At 47.3% G+C, this 17,615-nt stretch overlaps 1 protein-coding gene across 1 annotated transcript in view; it reads right to left on the reverse strand.

Annotated features, from left to right (window-relative positions):
* The window catches only part of TRANK1 (tetratricopeptide repeat and ankyrin repeat containing 1), a 100,304-nt gene that overhangs the window by 17,059 nt on the left and 65,630 nt on the right, over positions 1-17,615 (reverse strand). The window contains exons 14-18 of the mRNA XM_058729352.1: positions 12,206-12,405; positions 11,753-11,890; positions 6,729-6,875; positions 4,642-4,798; positions 1,351-1,439 (exon numbers count right to left, since the gene is read on the reverse strand). Coding sequence (XP_058585335.1) covers positions 1,351-1,439; positions 4,642-4,798; positions 6,729-6,875; positions 11,753-11,890; positions 12,206-12,405 — 731 coding nt within the window. The remainder of the gene's footprint in view (positions 1-1,350; positions 1,440-4,641; positions 4,799-6,728; positions 6,876-11,752; positions 11,891-12,205; positions 12,406-17,615) is intronic.

Below are 17,615 nucleotides of genomic sequence, written 5' to 3' on the forward strand. Positions count from 1 at the left end.
CCAAATGCCAACTAACCCCCAGAAGCCGACCTGCTTGCCGACTGGCTGCTGAGTTCAGACGCGGGTGGCCTGGCTGAGACTTACAGGAGCTACAGCCGAACTCGGCTGCGGGTTAGCTGCCCACAGCACTCCCCGCTCCCTCCCATGCGTCATGGCAGAGCCTGCCTTCCATGAAGGGCTGAGACCGCAGGATGGGACTGCCCTCCCAGACTCCCTTGCACCAGGCGTGGGCACGTGACCTAGTACCGAGCAGTGAGATGTCAGAAGAAGTCCACGGGGGACTTCCTGATAAAGAAAGAGACCCCTGAGAAGAAAAGTACCTGCCCTCAGCCCTGCTTGGGTTGCTGCTGGGGAGGATGAGCTGCTTAGCCACCTGCTGCAGTCATCACGTCACCTGACAAGCTGCAGATGACACAGGGAAGACACGGAATGAGACGGGGCCCACGATGAGCTTGTTGGGCTGAAGGTGTCTGTGCCTTGTAGGTGGAGACATCGTTACCACCGCATCACGGGAAACACACAGGCCCTGGGGCCTCACCTGAGACCGTGTGATGTGTAGGGATGCTGACCGTGGGAGAGGGATGGGGCTTCTCACGCTGGCTTCAATATTTCAAAAGGACCAGCAGCGATAACGTTGCCCGGAGGAAGGGTGCTCACGCTGGCAACACGGCTCGTGGCCCAGAATTGGTCAACTCAGTCTGGTGATAAAGCTTAACCCATGCTCACTAGCCCCAGACTGGCAGTCAGGTCTGTGTCGGATCAGTTTGAGAAACAAGTGACCAACCTGTTACTGTTTTATTTCCTTTAACGTTTATTTATTATTTCCTTTGGGAGAAAGAGACACGGGGAGGGGCGCAGAGAGAGAAACCCAAGCAGGCTCTGCCCTGTCAGCGTGGTTCACCATCTCACTGGCTCATGAGATCATGACCGGAGCTGAAATCAGGAGTCGGCCGCTCCACCTACTGAGCCACCCAGGCGCCCCCAATCTGCTACTATTTTAAAACGCGGTGGGATGACAGCAAAAAAAGTGGAAACGAAGAGCACAGGAGGAAAAGAAAATTAACAGAAGGGTCTGTGGGTGGGGCAGAAGCCATGACACTCCCTCTTCCTACTGGTACATGCTGGCACTTGGCCACAGGGAAGGGACGTCACCCTTGCACTGGGGAAGGAGCAGGACAGGAAGCTCACTTCATCGCGGGGCGACCTGATGTTTCGGAAGAAGTGGCACAACAGCCATAACCTTTGCCCTATCCTGGTGATAAGCTGGATGGCGGAAAACCTGTCTGCAGGGCCTTGATGAGGTCCCCAGTCACAAAGACCTCACCCCCAGGCTCCTGGTCCAGCACTTACCTTCCAGCACTGGTGTTTAGCATAATATTCTCCTTGAGCGATCCATTCCTCAGGGGTTGAGGTCTTAACAAACATGCTGTCATCAAAGTCTGAAATGAAAAAGAAAAGTGGGTTTGCTTCTCTGGGCATTCATTCCCTTCGATGTGCTCTTATGGGCTGAAGTTTGCCCCCCTCCCTCACCCCAAAAATGTATATGTTGCAGCCCTAACCCCCAGGGCCTCCGAATGTGATGATACTCGGAGGCAGGGCCTTGCAAGAAGTTAGTAAGTTAAAAGGAGGCTGTTAGGGTGGATCCTAATCCGATCTATGTCCTTATTAGAAGGGAGATTAACACAGAGAAAGAGGGGCTCACACGGAGGGAAAAGCATCGACAAGCCAAGGAGAGAGGCCTCAGAAGAGGTCTGATCAAGGTGCTGACACTGTGGTCTTGGACTTCTCACGTGCAGTGCTGGAGACAAATACCGTACTATTCCAGAACGTAGACGATCAGGTTTGTGGTATTTTATTATGGCAGCCCTGGCAGACAAATACACCTGTGCTGTCTTTCTAGTACTCGTTTTAATACATAGCTTAGGGGCACGTGGGAGGCTCAATCGGTTAAGCATCCAACTCTTGATTTCAGCTCAGGTCATGATCTTGTGGTTCATAGGATCGAGCCCCTCATTGGGCTCTACGCTGACACCACAGAGTCTGCCTGGGATTCTCTTTCTCTCTCTGCCCCTCCCCGTCTCATGCTCCCTCTCTCTCTCTCTCTCTCTCTCTCTCTCTCTCTCTCTCAAAATAAATAAATAAACATTAAAAAAAAAAAAAAAAAGATCGATGTTAGCTTACCAAGCCAGGTTGTTGCGGGTTTTGGAAAGGGGGAAGTGGGGGTGAGAAAGGATATTGCTCAGTTTTTGAACTTCAGTCTACCTTCCTCCCCTATGGCTATAGATTGGAAGACAGCAAATTCTGGGGCGCCTGGTGGCTCAGTCGGTTAAGCATCCAAATTCAGCTCGGGTCATGGTTGCGTGGTTCGTGAGTTTGAGCCCAGTGTCAGGCTCCGTGCTGACAGCTCAGAGCCTGGAGCCTGTTCCGGATTCTGTGTCTCCCTCTCTCTCTCCCCCTCCTCTGCTCTCACTCTGTTTCTCTCTCTCTCTCTCAAAAATAAATGAACATTAAAAAAAAATCTTTTTTTTAAAACGAAGTCTATTCCTCCTTAAAAATCCAAAGCCATGTAGCTCTTAGCAAACTCCCACACAGGGGCTTTAGCAAGGAACAAGGTAAGAGTGCTTTACAGTGTTTTCAGATGCCCAGACTTTGCCCTCATGGTAAGCAGCGTGTCGCATCCCCATTGGTGGACGCAGACTATCGCAGCCACCTGCTGTCGGGCCTTTCTGTCGTCACATTAGCCTGCTGGAGACTAGATCACACCCCTCCTGCAGCCCCGGAGCATCACCAGCAGTGGGCAACCCTCTCTGCTGGTTCTGAGCCACAGCTGCAGGAAGTACATGAAAGACTGAATAGCAGCACCAGGCTGAGAGGCCAATCTGGGCTAGAGGGGTCCGGGATCCCCGGGCCCGTGGATATCAACGGGGGCAGCAAGGCGGACCTGCCAGCTTCATTTAAAAGGTGCAAAATCCTTCCCGCCAGCCCTGTGCCATGCCCTGCAGCAGTGAGTGCAAAGACAACTTCGCAGCATCTTGTCCTGACTCCCCGAGTGCTGTCAGCACCCGGGGGACATTTTACCTTCACAGCAGAGCGCCACAGTAGCTCGGCACAGGGCAATGAACTCTGCCGGCCCATGAGGAAGAAACCCAAAAAACACAGTCCCTGCGCTCAGCCCAAGCTCCCCTGCACAGTGGGAACAGATGTTCTCACAGACTTTCCCATGTGCAACTTACAACACAGCAAAGACTGCCCTTTTCTTGTATTCTTCATGCACCAAGATGGAAAATAAATTGTGATCTGGTTTCATTCTGAATGTTTAAATTAAGGAAAATTGCCTCTCCTGATGATCTTTTATAACAGGTGCCAGAATCTATTTTGAGACCAAAAGGAGTTTGTTCTTGCGGGGCCAAGAACAACCATGGGAGGCCAGCCCACTCGCTCCCTTTTCGCTGAGGAAGTGAAAGCCCGGGGTGAGACAGTGTGCCTGAACAAGGTCATGTGGCCACATAGGTAGAAAGTTCTAATGAGAAGCTAGGGTTTTTTAACTCTAAGACTTCAACTTCCCCTGTTACACCTAACCGCCGGGGTCCAGGAATAGAACGTCTCACCCTGGTCCCCAGCTGAGCCATTGGCTGTAACCAGAAATAGTCTCCATACAACTGGCTGGAAAATGCTCAGCAAATCAGCAGACCAGTGGCTGAGCCCTGCGCCTCCCCCCATCCTTGGAGAAATTAACTGTGGCCTAGAGGAGCCAACTCAACAGCTAACCCACAAGAAAGACAGCAGTTTTCTCCTTTATGAAGGGCTGATTGTTTCTCCGTTAGTTCTCCCACCGGGAGACCTCCATTCCGGTTTTTAATTAGCTAGTCTCTGTAAGTTATCACAACACACAATATTGGTTTGGCTTTCTCAACACTGCAAACAGCACAGAAGGGAAAAAGTAAAAGGCATCCATATCTACTCAACAACCCACACTCACGTGTCGCAGGACCAGAGGAGCCGCCATAAACAGCTCCTCGTTGGTGGACACTTGACACTTAGGTTGTTTTAGTTTCTGATAATTACAAATGGTGCTGTGATGAACACTCTTGTGCATAAACTTTTGAGGTTTTACACAGGAATATTCTAGAACAGTCTCCTAGAACAAGAATTGCTGAGTCACTTTTAAAGCTGCACATTCTTTATTTTGATGGGTATCGCCAATCAGCTGTCCAAAGACCATAGCAATTTGTGTTCCCCCAACAGAGCCTATTTCTTCTCACCCTCGCCCATGACCCTCACTTTTGCTTTTTTTTAAGTAGGCTCCACACCCAACATGGGGCTTGAACTCACGACCCTGAGGTCAAGAGTCAGATGCTCTACTGACTGAGCCAGCCAGGTGCCCTCCGTGACCTTCACTTTCAAAGGACCAATAAAAGATCTTCCCTGCAGGAGTTAACCTCCCCCCATCCCATTACAACCACACTTTCCCACATACCTTAGCGGTAAATACGAACGCTCATTTCTCAGAAGAATGTGCAAAGGAAAGAAAGCACGCTCTCAAAAACCTATACCCTGTATAGGTTTCACGGGTATCGTAAGAAGAAGTCAGGGGTAACCAGTTTTGTATCCAACAGCCAGAAGAGTTTAAGGAGATCTCACCTTTATTTTCATCTGTCTTCACAACCTGGACAAAATTTCTTCTCATGAAATATTTGAAAGCAGGAGCCCGCTTCTCTGGGTTTTCGTCAAAGATCCAGAGGTTGACCCGGGCCCGTGTGATAGCAGTATATAGCTGCTTCAGCTCTCCGTTGAGGAGCTAAATCGAGGACAAAGACAGACAGCCTCTTGTTTAAACCTTCAACGCAATACACTTCGATGGGCTTACTCATGTGGGTGAAACACAAAAAGCAAACGTCAGTATAGCCCAGGCATGGGCGGGACACGAGGAACTCAACTGTGGTCACAGCACAGGTAAGCAGAGCTCTAACAAGGGAGCACAACCCTAGCACGGGACTGCCCTTGGACCTAACGTAATTTTATATTTTGAAATATTTACAGGTGCATAGGGAGTTCCAAAGACAGTGTAGAGAAGTCCCACGCACCTTTCATTCAAGTTTTCCCAATGGTTGCATCTTACACAATTACTGTAACTTACTTTTAAAAATTAAGCCACTCGTACACGTCTACAACCACTGTCATTAGTACAAAATTACTCATGACCTATGCCACGCTTGAGGGCAACAGATATAAGGGTATTATGATTTGAGTGTGGAGAAGGCCTACTTAATTAAATAATGCACATTTCAAGACAAGAGCCGATTTGTGGCTACCTAGAGGTTTGCATAGCTTGGCAGTGATTTAACTTCTGATTCTGCAGTGCCCGATGACTGCTACTCTGCTTGGTTGTTTTGCACTTTGTATGAGACGTTAAACTAGGGCAGGAGTTTCTCCCAAAATTTTTGGTTTTGCTGGCTCAATTTTCTGTGATGTTGCCCTTACTCTCTTGAGGCCCCATCAACCTCCCCCGGTCAAAAACTCTGCAGAACTGTTCAGGTTTAGCCTCTTTCTCAGTGAGGTAGCTGGGGTGTAGGGAAGGGGAAGCCAGGTCCCTTAACAGTATATGCGTGCAAAATCTGCCACCCCAAAATGTGGATTACCATCTCTTTGGCATGTGGATTATTATTATTCTTTTTGAGAGAGAGATAAAGAGAGAGGGCATAGTGAGCGAGAGGCAGAGAGAGAGGGAGGGAAAGAAAGAGAGAGAAGCAGGACTCACCCAAAGCAGGGCTCGTGCTCATCCGACATTGGACTCAAACTCACAAACTGTGAGATCATGACCTGAGCTGAAGTCAGATGCTTAATGACTGAGCCATCCAGGCACCCTGGGCCAATTATTTTTAAGAAACGAAAGGCTCAGGAAGAAACTTTGACCTTCTCCCTGACTGCCTAAAAGAATGTAGACAGAGGACCTGCTCCAGGAAGGGGCCAATCACCAGAGACAAGTACAGTATAATATGAACAAGGGGTGGTAAACAGGAACAATGGTAGCAAACTCTGTGTAAATTCCTTTCTGTGTCCCATTGTTTCTGGATGACCCAGCAAACATTTGCTTACCAAACGTTTATCTTTTTCATCTTCTTGTGAATTACTTTCTTTCCCTTTGAAGCCCTAAAGCCCTACCCCCTTCTCCTTGGTTCAGGGTGACGTATACACCTTATTTTGCTTGTTTTTGGAATCTCAGGTCTATGTCGATTTGCTGTACATACATAATTAAGTTTTGTTGTCTTCTGTTAATCTATCTCCTGTCCTGTCGATTTAATGTTTAGACCAACTAGAAGATAGAAGACTCCTCAAATGTAGAGAAAATTTTTTCTCCCCAACAACAGTTAAGGCTGGTATACAAGTCTCTATTAACTATTGTCCTGCATTTCACGTCTGAGTTCCCTGTCGGCAACATCAAAATTTCCAAAGAGAGCTGAGTGCCAGAGATGGATAGAAAGAACAAGCCTCCCCCTTCCACGTTCAAGACAGTGCCCCACCCATCAAGCCCCACTCTCTGCTGAGAAAAGAGAGTTTGCCAACACTGAGATCCCTGCCATGCCCACTCCCGTCCTCCACTCGCCATTGCTGACGTACAAAAAAAACCAGTCAAGTACCAGACTCTGTTTTCAACCTCGTCTTCTCATCCAAACCTTGTTTACTGCCTCCCCATCAAACCAGTGTGTGGACAAATGGCAGAAAATCACCTTGTACATTTCTGGATTCATCACAACAGACCGACCCTGAGAGGAGCTGGGTTTTTCCAGGGGCACTTCAATCAGTGGCCGGTTTTCCTGTCTGGAGTCGGATGATGAAGGTGTAAATGAGGAAATGATCTTCCATTCCTTGTAAGCCTGAACAACAAGGACAAATTAGAGACCAAGAGAATATGCTTTTGAACTGTACGCCCAGCTTCGTGGTGAATTAAGCCCCCTTTTCCTGGCCTGGGGCCCTCAGCCCCAGCTGTAAGGAGGCGGCCATCCTATGGCCTCAGTTGGGGGGACCTCAGGTTGCACAGGCAGGGAACGGGGAAGCCACCATGAAAACTCCCCCGGACACTCGGCCAAGACAGCTGAGAAGCCAGGCACACGTGCCCACTTCCAGAAGGAATGCTAAGCACCCAGGAAGTTTCTTGTTTCAGTAACTTCAGCAAGCAGTAGGGAGGGAGGAATCCAGTGCCCTTCACCCCTTTTCACAACGTGTTAGACATGCCACTTAGTGTCAGCTGAAGACATATATGACAACACTTCTAACTATTCAAGCAAAGATGGAACAACATTCAGGAACTGTGGACACAGTAGAATGATGTCAGAAAGAACATATTTATATCTCAGTTCTTTCTCTTCTCAGCTATGTGACCTCAGACAAATTGTTTATTTGTTTCCGCTGGTCTCCTACTCCTGCTCTGAAAAATGGGGGTGATAGAACTACCCAAGTTTGGGGGGAAATAAAAGGAGATCATCAACGTCAAGGGTCTAATAATACGATGCTTGACAAGGAGTTGATATTTTAGCCACGCGTCCCTTTATCCAAACTCATACCACAAAGTGACTACGTAGACCAGAAGTTGGCAAGTTTTTTTCTCTAAACGGTCAGGTGATGAATATTTTAGGTTTTGCGGGCCATGTGGCCTCTGTCACCACTACTCAACTCTGCCTTTATGATGCAAAACCAGCCAGAGTCAATTATGTAGATGTATGGGCATGGTGTGTTCCAATAAAACATTGTTTTCCAACACTGAAACTGAATTGAATGTGATTTCCATGTGTCATATTATCTTCCTTGGATTTTCTTTCTAACCATTTAAAAATGTAAAAACCACTGTTAGGCCACAGGCGGTACAAAAGTAGACAGTAGGCTGGATTTGGCCGTCACGGCTGGCAGACCGTGGCGAAGCTAAAGTGCCCAGAATACATGCCGGACTTAGAGGGCAGAATTCCCATGAAATTTCAGATTTCAGACGTTACTGCGTCTTGCGAAAGTGGCTAGTTAACTGTCCCTAGCCTTTACCTTTTCCATTTATAAAATGGTGCTACCCAAAGTGGATGGAACTGGAGAGCGTTGTGCTAAGTGAAATAAGTCATACGGAGAAAGACAGATAACACATGTTTTCACTCTTATGTGGCTCCTGAGAAACTCAACAGAAGACCAGGGGGGAGGGGAAGGGAAAAAAAAGAAAAAAAAAAAAGAGGTTAGAGTGGGAGAGAGAGCCAAAATAAGAGACTCTTAAAAACTGAGAATAGGGGCGCCTGGGTGGCTCAGTCGGTTGGGCGTCCGACTTCGGCTCAGGTCATGATCTCACACTCCGTGAGTTCAAGCCCCACGTCAGGCTCTGTGCTGACCGCTCAGAGCCTGGAGCCTGTTTCAGATTCTGTGTCTCCCTCTCTCTCTGCCCATCCCCTGTTCATGCTCTGTCTCTCTCTGTCTCAAAAATAAATAAACGTTTAAAAAAAAAAAACAAAAAACAAAAAACTGAGAATAAACTGAGGGTGGATGGGGGATGGGAGGGAGGGGAGGGTGGGTGAGGGGCACGGAGGAGGGCACCTGTTGGGAGAAGCACTGGGTGTTGTATGGAAACCAATTTGACAATAAATTTCATATTAAATAATAATAATAATAAAATAAAATAAAAATTCATCCTTTGAATGACAATAAATAAATAAATAAATAAATAAATAAATCACATGGTGCTACCTTCTCAAGAACGATGAAAACATGAAGCAGAATACAGTTCATGACGTCCCTCAAGTCACTCCAGGACTTACGCTATAGAAGTATTAGGGTAAATGCTTTATATGCTGCCTACTACGTAAAAATGGTCACGCTACTAACCAATTGTGAGATGAATCACCACGCTCTGAACAAGATGTGAATCATGTAATCATTTGAGTGGTTGGAAGTTAAAAAAAAAAAAAAAAAAAAAAGCCTTCTAGACGTACTTATGACTATGGGCCTTACAGAGCCGCTCACGGTCACTGAATTGCGTGCCAACGAAGGCAGGCAAAAGACACAAGTGTTCTGACATGTGCGAGGCTCTCCTGGGGGACAGCGCGAGGAGCAGACCGGCTGACCTTAGAAGGGCTTGTGAAGCACCAGCGTATTTTAAAACCACTGAATGAGGAGCAAAGCCACTCATCGGGCACGTGACTAACCTGCCTCCAGGAATAAAACACACTTTACTTTCAAGACAGGGCCTTTGAGGAGTGAGCACGTGTCTTTGTGGCAAGAATCCGGGCCTCCAGCACCTCTGAGCATCAAAGAAGCAGGATTTAACTCTTCCAGCTCCTTCTACTGGGACTGAGAATTGGGAAGGCCAAAGGTGGGCCTGTTCTCTAAGTGATTAACCCATAAAAGCTGTGGTTTCCAAAGTCCCTCCCGTCCTCTTCACAGGCCAGTGTGAAGGAAAGGAGTCCCCACGGGGGCAGAGTAAACGGCAGGCACCCTTCCGAGTCCCCACAGGAGGAGAGTGTGGGGGTGACTGGGAGAATGACTGCTGCTCCCCCCAGTTGAGGCCAGATCCTAGAAGAGAAGGGTTTGGTGTAACCGTTCTTGGTCCCTTTCCCGTCTCAGAAGATGGCCCTGGCACCTACAGTTGAACAGGTCACAACAAATCCTCCAGACCGAAGACTCACAAACGAGGGCAACAAGAATTCCCCACCCCCCACATACACATGCTCAAAGAGAGTGTCTGCCAGAAACACAAACTGGGGGTAGAAGAAGAGGCCAGGGATGGAGAAGGGAACTCTCCACGGTCGCCCGTATCAAAACACCATTGCTCTGCAGCAGCCTTCAGCCAGTCACCCCGAAGGAAACCCCACATGAGGAGCCAGACTACAGGCGACTGAAGACTTAAGTGATCCCCGTCTTTCCTCTGCTTCAATTAAAGCATTTCCTCTCATTTAGAAATGAGACGTTTGTTGGGCTTGAGTTTGTCCGTGATAACAGGGGGTGTGCTCTGTGCCGGGGAAGGCATGGTTACATCCCCCGGGAACGGAGAAGCACCCCATCAGAAGCCTTTTTAGAAATCTTATCGCATGCACAGATGAAGTGGCGGTTACCAAAAGATTCCATTTGGCATTATTTTCATTTCATGCGACAAACGGAGCCATTGGTGGGAGCACAGGGCCAAGATGTCTTCGCCTTTGTCATTTCCAGGATCAAGGTGAGACAGGATAACTGGATTTTTCTTTCACAAGTAGAACCGACCACAAGTTACAGATCCCTAGGCCCACAGCTCCTCAGGCTTCTTACTGGCACAAGCATACAGCCGGCACTTAATAAAGGACAGGAACAACAAAGTCTTACCCCTTCCTCTTTCAGCAGAGCCTCGGTCCAACCATGACCAATGGATGTATTATGAGAAGAAAAGAGTTAGTCCTCAGAGATTAAAAACGGTTCCAGGGTCAATGAGAGTGCATCTGATTGCCTTAGCAAAAGTCAATAGAAAAAGAATGCACTTAAGGTCTGGCAATGTCATACTCATCGTGGAAGATTCTGGAAGCCCATTTGCATGCGGGGCTTTAAAAGGAAAGGAGTACAGAGGAAAGATCTCGAGACTCAGAACTGAAAGCATCTGAGTTGGTCTCCGGGCTCTGGCACCTACATCATGACTATTTTCCCACAACCCTCAGCTCTACCTGTAGAATGAGGGTGATGAAAATACACACAACCTCAGAGGGTTAGAGGAGGATAACGGGAAACAAGGCCTTCAAAAAGTACTTCATAAGCCGTAAAGTACCCATAGCAATATTAGTCCTAGGTACCATCAAGGCAATCATATTTTTTAAAAGACCGGAAAGAAAACGCTAAGGACCCCATGTGAACGGTCAGTTCCGGGACAGATTTTAAGGTGTCAAAGCTAACAGTGCTCCTAAATCAAGTACGAAAAACAGCCCCTTCAAGCATGCACGTGTGTAGTGGGAAGTCTGCAACAGGGACAAGGACACAGCCAGCTACGTCCCCAGAGAAGACCCCACAGCACAGTCGGCATCCAGCCTGAGCCCCCATCAAAAGAGAGTGGTGAAGAGAAACCAGCGGCTCGAGTTGGTGACTCTACCCACAGTGTACTGAGCTTGGGAAGAAAGACCCTCCCAAGGACTCGGGAGCCAAGTCAAAGCAGTGGGCTGGCACGGAGGTCACTGGGGGTCAACCCAGGGACTCTTTCACCGCCATCGTCTACACGGGCCGCAAGCAGTGGTGAAGCCATGCCAGAAGGGAGCTCCCAGGCGGGGCAGCTGTCCTCATCCCCCACATTACCTGATGCAGTGGGCAGGAACCAAGCCTCATTTGTCTTCCCGGAGTTTTCTCTTTCTATGAACTGAACTTGCCCAGTTCTGTCCTCATAGGGTGGACACTGCTAACCTTGCCTTCCTTTGTAAGGCTCTCCTTAGAGCTCACTCCAACTGGAGCATCCTTGGGAGTCAAGGATAACAGAGCTAGTGAAAACTGGAAGCTGGCGCTTGGGTACCAGGCACTCGGAAGAAGATGAATACAAGAGAGTAGGGCAGGGCGAACCAGCCCGACACACTAGAAAACCACACGCAGCCATTGACAAAACCCGTATCCAAACACAACAAGCCCCCCCACCACCACCAAATGGATGATGCTCTAAAACGGAAACCAGTACCTGTGACAGACTCACTTCTACTCAGCTCCAAGTTGCCTCTCTCAGAGCGGAAGCCCAGCTCATACATACGCATGCACAGCGTGAACAGAATTCACTATGACATACCTCAGAATCAGTAAAAAAGTTGTAAAGGAGCACATCGTCAAATTCTAAGCCTTTGGCTTCATAAACGGTGAGCACAAGTGCTAACCCCAGCTCTTCTGGAATTTTCTCCTTTGCCACTTCATTAGCTACAAGGATTACCTGGGGAGGGAGGGGAGGAGAAGAAGAAGGTAGGAAAGAAAAAACCCATCAAATTCTACAAAGAGAAATCTGGTAAAAGCTCACTCTATTTCTGTGGGAGGCAAGTAACGTCTTTAAACGAGAAGTGGCCGGCGAGGAATTGGTCGACCAGGCTAGCTGAAATATTTATAACCGTTCACTCGCCCATCTCTGACACTCACCCATTCAGGAAGAGGGCCTATTGAATTCTACACTGTGGAATAATTCGGCCTCCCGAACCTTTTCTCAACTGCACACTGCTTTTTATTTCACAACACGCATTCCCCAGAAGCTCACCTGGTGGGCTCCAAATTCAATGGGCTGGGTTTTCCTTTTGTTCCCTCGGAGCAAAATTGCCAAGTCGCTTACACTACAAGACTCCAGGACAGTTGGTTTGGGACCATCAAAGAGGCCAGAGTCCCTGGGGAGGCGATCAAAAGATTCTGGGAAATAGAACTGAAGTAAATCCACCACTCCAGATGCCAGATTAAGGATTCCTGACATAAAGGAGAAAACACATGTCACATAATGAACAACACAACAACATGACTGGGTTTTTTTGTGTTTTTGTGCTTGTGTGTGTGGGGGGGTGGGGTGGGGGGGGGGTGCTATGTGTGTGGTTTTGTCCTGAGAAGCAGCATTGGCCCTGAGAGTATGGATCACTGCAAGCCAATTTCGGGTTCCCATTAGGTTACCACTTTGACCCTGTGCGGAATCACTCTGGGGACAGGGGATGAAGGCAGAGACGCATTGCTAAGGTGTTGGTGGGATCTCATTCTCGACCTACGTTCATATTAGAGAAAAACACCTCATAAAGAAATGTCAAGGCAGAAATGTAATTTGAACAATCAGTGTTGTTAGGATGCTAATATAAGGGGCTGGTATAGATGGTGAGGAAACAAAAGTGATTCTGACCCTTGGAGCTTGGAGCACTGGAAATGTTGCCACGGTAACTGCAGTGCTGGATGTTAGCTGGGGGCAGCAGCCAAGGCCTCCATCACCTTTCCACCACATTTATGCCCAGCCGAGATAGGACTAAGATGGAGAGCGGTTTTGCGAAGAGCTTTCTCCCTGGGACCCGTTTCTCACTAAGCTCCTGTCATGTCTTATCCTATCTTGTCTTGTCTTAGCCGGTCAGCTGGCTGAACACTACCGCACAACAAACACCTTCATAAAATTATCTCATTTAATCCTCAGGACTGCCCAGTGAGATAGACCAGACAATCCCACCTTTATGAGCAGAGACTCCCAGGTCCAAGAAGTTAGCAAACCCCTCCAAGTGACAGGATTTGAAGCTGAATTGAACACAGATCATCTTGGGTCTCTCCGCTGTTCACAGGGGCCACGTGTCCTTTGCCTAACACCAGATAGAATACTACGTCCTTGGTAAAACGCCACGAAATGGGCATACGTGTCCCAATTGCTATCATCACCAAATAATAAGGAGAACTTTTACTATCCAATAGTAATATTACTAGATGTATACAGTGAGACCACAGGTGGAAACTACTGAGTCAAAGCAAATCAGCCGCTACTGAGGCTCCCTCCCCCTTAAGAGCTAGCAAAGGCCAGAGATCCATACTCATGGGAGCATCAGAAAAGGGCAGGGAAGTGCTCGCTGCACTGATAAATGGGAACCCACTTCAATGCCTTCTAGAGAAACTTAACCGAGCACACCCAAAGAATAAAAGATGGTTCCACCGTAAAAAGGAATGAAATTCTGGCACATCCTCCAACACAGAGGACCCTGGAAAACGCTATGCTAATCACGTAGCCAAGGCCACATACCGGACGATTCCCGTGACATGAAATGTCCAGAACAGGCAAATCCAGAGATAAAAAGTAGATTAGTGGTTTCCAGAGGAGGGAGGGTGAAGGGAACGGGGAGTCACTGTTAATGGTACAGGCTTTCTTTCCGGGGTGATGAGTGACAATGTTCTGGAATTAGATGTTGGTGACGGTTGTACAACCTTGTGCATATATTAAAACGACTAACTTCCATATTTTTAACAAGTGAATGCGGGAGCACCTGGGTGGCTCAGTCGGTTAAGCATATGACTTGGACTCAGGGCGTGATCTCACAGTTCGTGGGTTCGAGCCCCACGTCGGGCTCTGTGCTGACAGCTCGGAGCCTGGAGCCTGCTTCGGATTCTGTGTCTCCCTCTCTCTCTGCCCCTCCCCCTCTCACACTCTGTCTCTCTCCCTCTCTCTCAAAAATAAGTAAACATTAAAAAAATTTTTTTAATAAAAAAATAAATGAACAGGTGAATGCTGCACTACATGAATCTCAATTTTAAAAAAAGAATACAGCATAAGGGAAAATATTCACTAAACACAGTGTATATTCACCACATAATCAATACATACATGTGCATGATAAATGCATATCATGTATATTTTTAAAAGATCCAAAGGACATGAAACAAAATACTAGCAGTGAGCGGCCCTACAGGTAGCCTGTAATTTTTTTAAACATTTTCTGTGTTTCACAAAGTGTCTATAATCTAGTACATCTTATCTGGGCTTTTCCCGGTTCTATAACCAGAAACGTATACACACAGTCTTCCCTCCACCTCAAGAGAGGAGGTGGGAGGTGGGGTCTATGTAGTCACTGTCCTCACGGGTTACTTAGCCAAAGTAACCAGAACTGGTCCCAGGAACAACTCCCCCTGCCAGGCTCTACCATGCCAACCATAAAGGCTGTTGGCCCCGGACCAGCAGCGCTGAACCAGGGGGTCGACCAGAATGAGGAGCTCATTCAACCACTCGCGCCAGATCCTGCCACTGGATCCAACGGCACAAAATGGGTGCCACTGGAGCCACTCCCTGGGGACGAAAAGAGGGGGTCATCCAGTCCACACACAGTGCCAGGCAGGGTAGGAGCTCTGTAAATGATTCCTGAACGGATGAAAAAGGGTCAGGACTCTATTTCCTACGAAGAGCGTAAGTTACTTTGTGCCAGCTCTTCCTACACAACCCAAGTCTCAGGGATAAGACCACAGAAGAACAAGAAGTTGAACTGCTCAGGCCCAGCCAGGTCCCACAAGTCAAATGCAACATCTGTGAGGTCTTCTGGAGCCCGGGAAGCTGGGCTGAGTTCTGTGGCGTCCCCTGCACTCTGGGAGGCCACCTGCCTTCCGATCATTTTCTGACTCCTTGGCTGAACAAATCAGAATGTTAATCTAATTTCACAGTGTGTGTGTGTGTGTGTGTGTGAATGTGCATGTCTATGTGTATGTGTGGTATGTATGTATTTTCTCTTTCCACCAAAACCAAAGCCAATCTGAGATGCATCTAGAAAAAGAGCATCTATCAAATCCTACAAGAAACATCAGACGTAAACGGTGAAATATTAGAAATGGTCCCATTAACTTCAGAAATAACAGGCATCTGTTATAAAGTCTCCAAAATCTACTACATCTTATGTGGACTTTAACAGATACCTGTTAAAGCTACTACTTAAGATCCTAACCAATGAAATACAACAGGAAAAAAGAATGGTCAATATAGAAAAGAAGATAAATACCACCCTTATCTGCAGAAAAATGCCAAAATCTAAAAGTTAGAATGTTCAGCAAGATTGTTAAATTGACCAGATCAACGTATAAAACCCAACAGCATCCTCTATACCAGTCATAACTGACTAGAAATGTAAAATAAATAACTGAACGGGAAAAGGGGGCAGCCATGAGAGTCACAAAAAGTAGAAGATCCCGAGGACCAATCTAACAGCTGCGTAAAATGTCTGCGGAAAATGATAAAATATTACTGAAGGCACTAAAAGATCTGAATAGAGAAACATGCCAAGGTCATGGCTCAGAAATCCCAAGGATGGAGAGATGTGAATTCTTCCCAAAGAGCAATAAATTCAATGAAATTCCAATCAAAATTACAAAGAGTCCGAGAATCCGATGACTATGGTAAATGTGATATCGTGATAATAGTACAAGAACAGACAAATGAGACAAATCAAAGAAAACCGTGAGTCACAGATGCAGGAGAAAAGCAGCCTTACAAATCAGAGGCAAAGGTGGGCCAAGAAGCGAATGGCGTCAACACAGCTGATTCTCCTTATGGAAAAAAGTCAAATTAGATCAGAGAAGAGGGGTTAGTTCAACAAAGACACTGTCACACCACACACACATTTTAGATAGATTAAATTTAGTTAGTTAAATTTACCCAAATTTAAATACCCATCTACAGGGGTGCCTGGGTGGCTCAGTCAGTTAAGCGTCTGACTTCGGCTCGGGTCATGATCTCCCAGCTTGTGAGTTCGAGCCCCGCGTCGGGCTCTGTGCTGACGGCTCAGATCCTGGAGCCTGCTTCGGGTTCTGTGTCTCCCTCTCTCTCTGCCCCTCCCCTCCTCGTGCTCTGTCTCTCTCTCTCTCTCTGTCTCTCAAAAACAAATAAACATTAAATACCTGCCTACATATAAAAAGCAAAATTTAAAATCACTAGAAGATTATCTAAGAGAATATCTTAATAACTCTAGATCAGAAGAATTTTGTAAGACACAAAAGAACAGACCTTAAAAGAAAACATTCATAGGTTAAAATTTAAAGTATCTTCCTACTAAAGAGCACCATTAAGTATATACCGTTTTACCGTAACAAAGTTAAAAAGACATGCCACAGGATTGGGAAAAAGATCTGCAATAAACATACTCAACACAGGATGTGAAGGCAGAATTCATAGAGAATTCGGAACAAATCCGTAAGAGAAACGACTCATTAAAAAGGCAGGCACAGGAGAGCAGACAATTCACAGAATACCGAATAGCCAGTGAACGCAGGAAAGGATGCCACATCTCAGGAAAATGGAAATTCAAGCCACACCAGACGTCATTTCACACCTACCCCAGGAGCAAAGCAAGAGGCTATAACACAGATCCAGAGAGATCTGCTCAGGAAGGTTCACTCCGGGATCACAGTGAAAAACCGCCACCAGCCTAATGCCCGTTACTGGAAAATGAATAACAAATCGTGGTACAGCCATAAAATAGGACGCTGACAGGAGTCACGACTGCAGGGACTAGAGCTCCACATTGTCCATATGCAGAAATCTCAAAACATAGCATGAAGCAAAAATGCAAAGTGGCAGGAAGATATGTCTGGCACGATGCCATCAGATAAAGTTTCTGAGCGTGTAAAATGATAGTCTCTTGTTCACGGACACATGCAGGACACAGGGGGGTGAACGTGCGAGCATTCTGTAAACCATAAAGGAAGGGCTCCAGCGCAGATGTGGTGCTATTCAAACCCTCTGCCCCTTGGTGTTCTCTGTAAAATGGGAAGGATGCCTAACCGGCAGGGTTTTTGTGACGATCAAGTACAGGTGCTCCGCATCGGCTGCCTGGCGCCAGGAAGGGGCACAACTGAGGTTCAGGTTAAAAGCACCTGAGTGTGTGCTATTCCCGGCTGCCTCCTAGCCCTCTCTTTTGGCTTCTCCTGGAGAGAAGTGCCGCTTTGGGGATTAGTAACTGGTCATCGGCATATTGCCGTATATGGCACAAGCTCCTGCTTCCCAAGTGTTTTAGCAGACGTTCTCGAGCACTTTCAGTGCTCCCCTGGAATGTTCTCACGTCATGGCAAGGTCCCCAAGATGCACCTTCCACTCGGCCGCAGCTTGAATTATCAGCCTAAGGATGAGCGGCAGCCGAAACCACAGGATCTCTCGTTCACGGGCTCATTTCCTCACAGACTCCAAG

Source organism: Neofelis nebulosa, chromosome 5, assembly GCF_028018385.1.
Source record: "Neofelis nebulosa isolate mNeoNeb1 chromosome 5, mNeoNeb1.pri, whole genome shotgun sequence".
In the NCBI taxonomy this organism is placed as follows: Eukaryota; Metazoa; Chordata; class Mammalia; order Carnivora; family Felidae; genus Neofelis; species Neofelis nebulosa.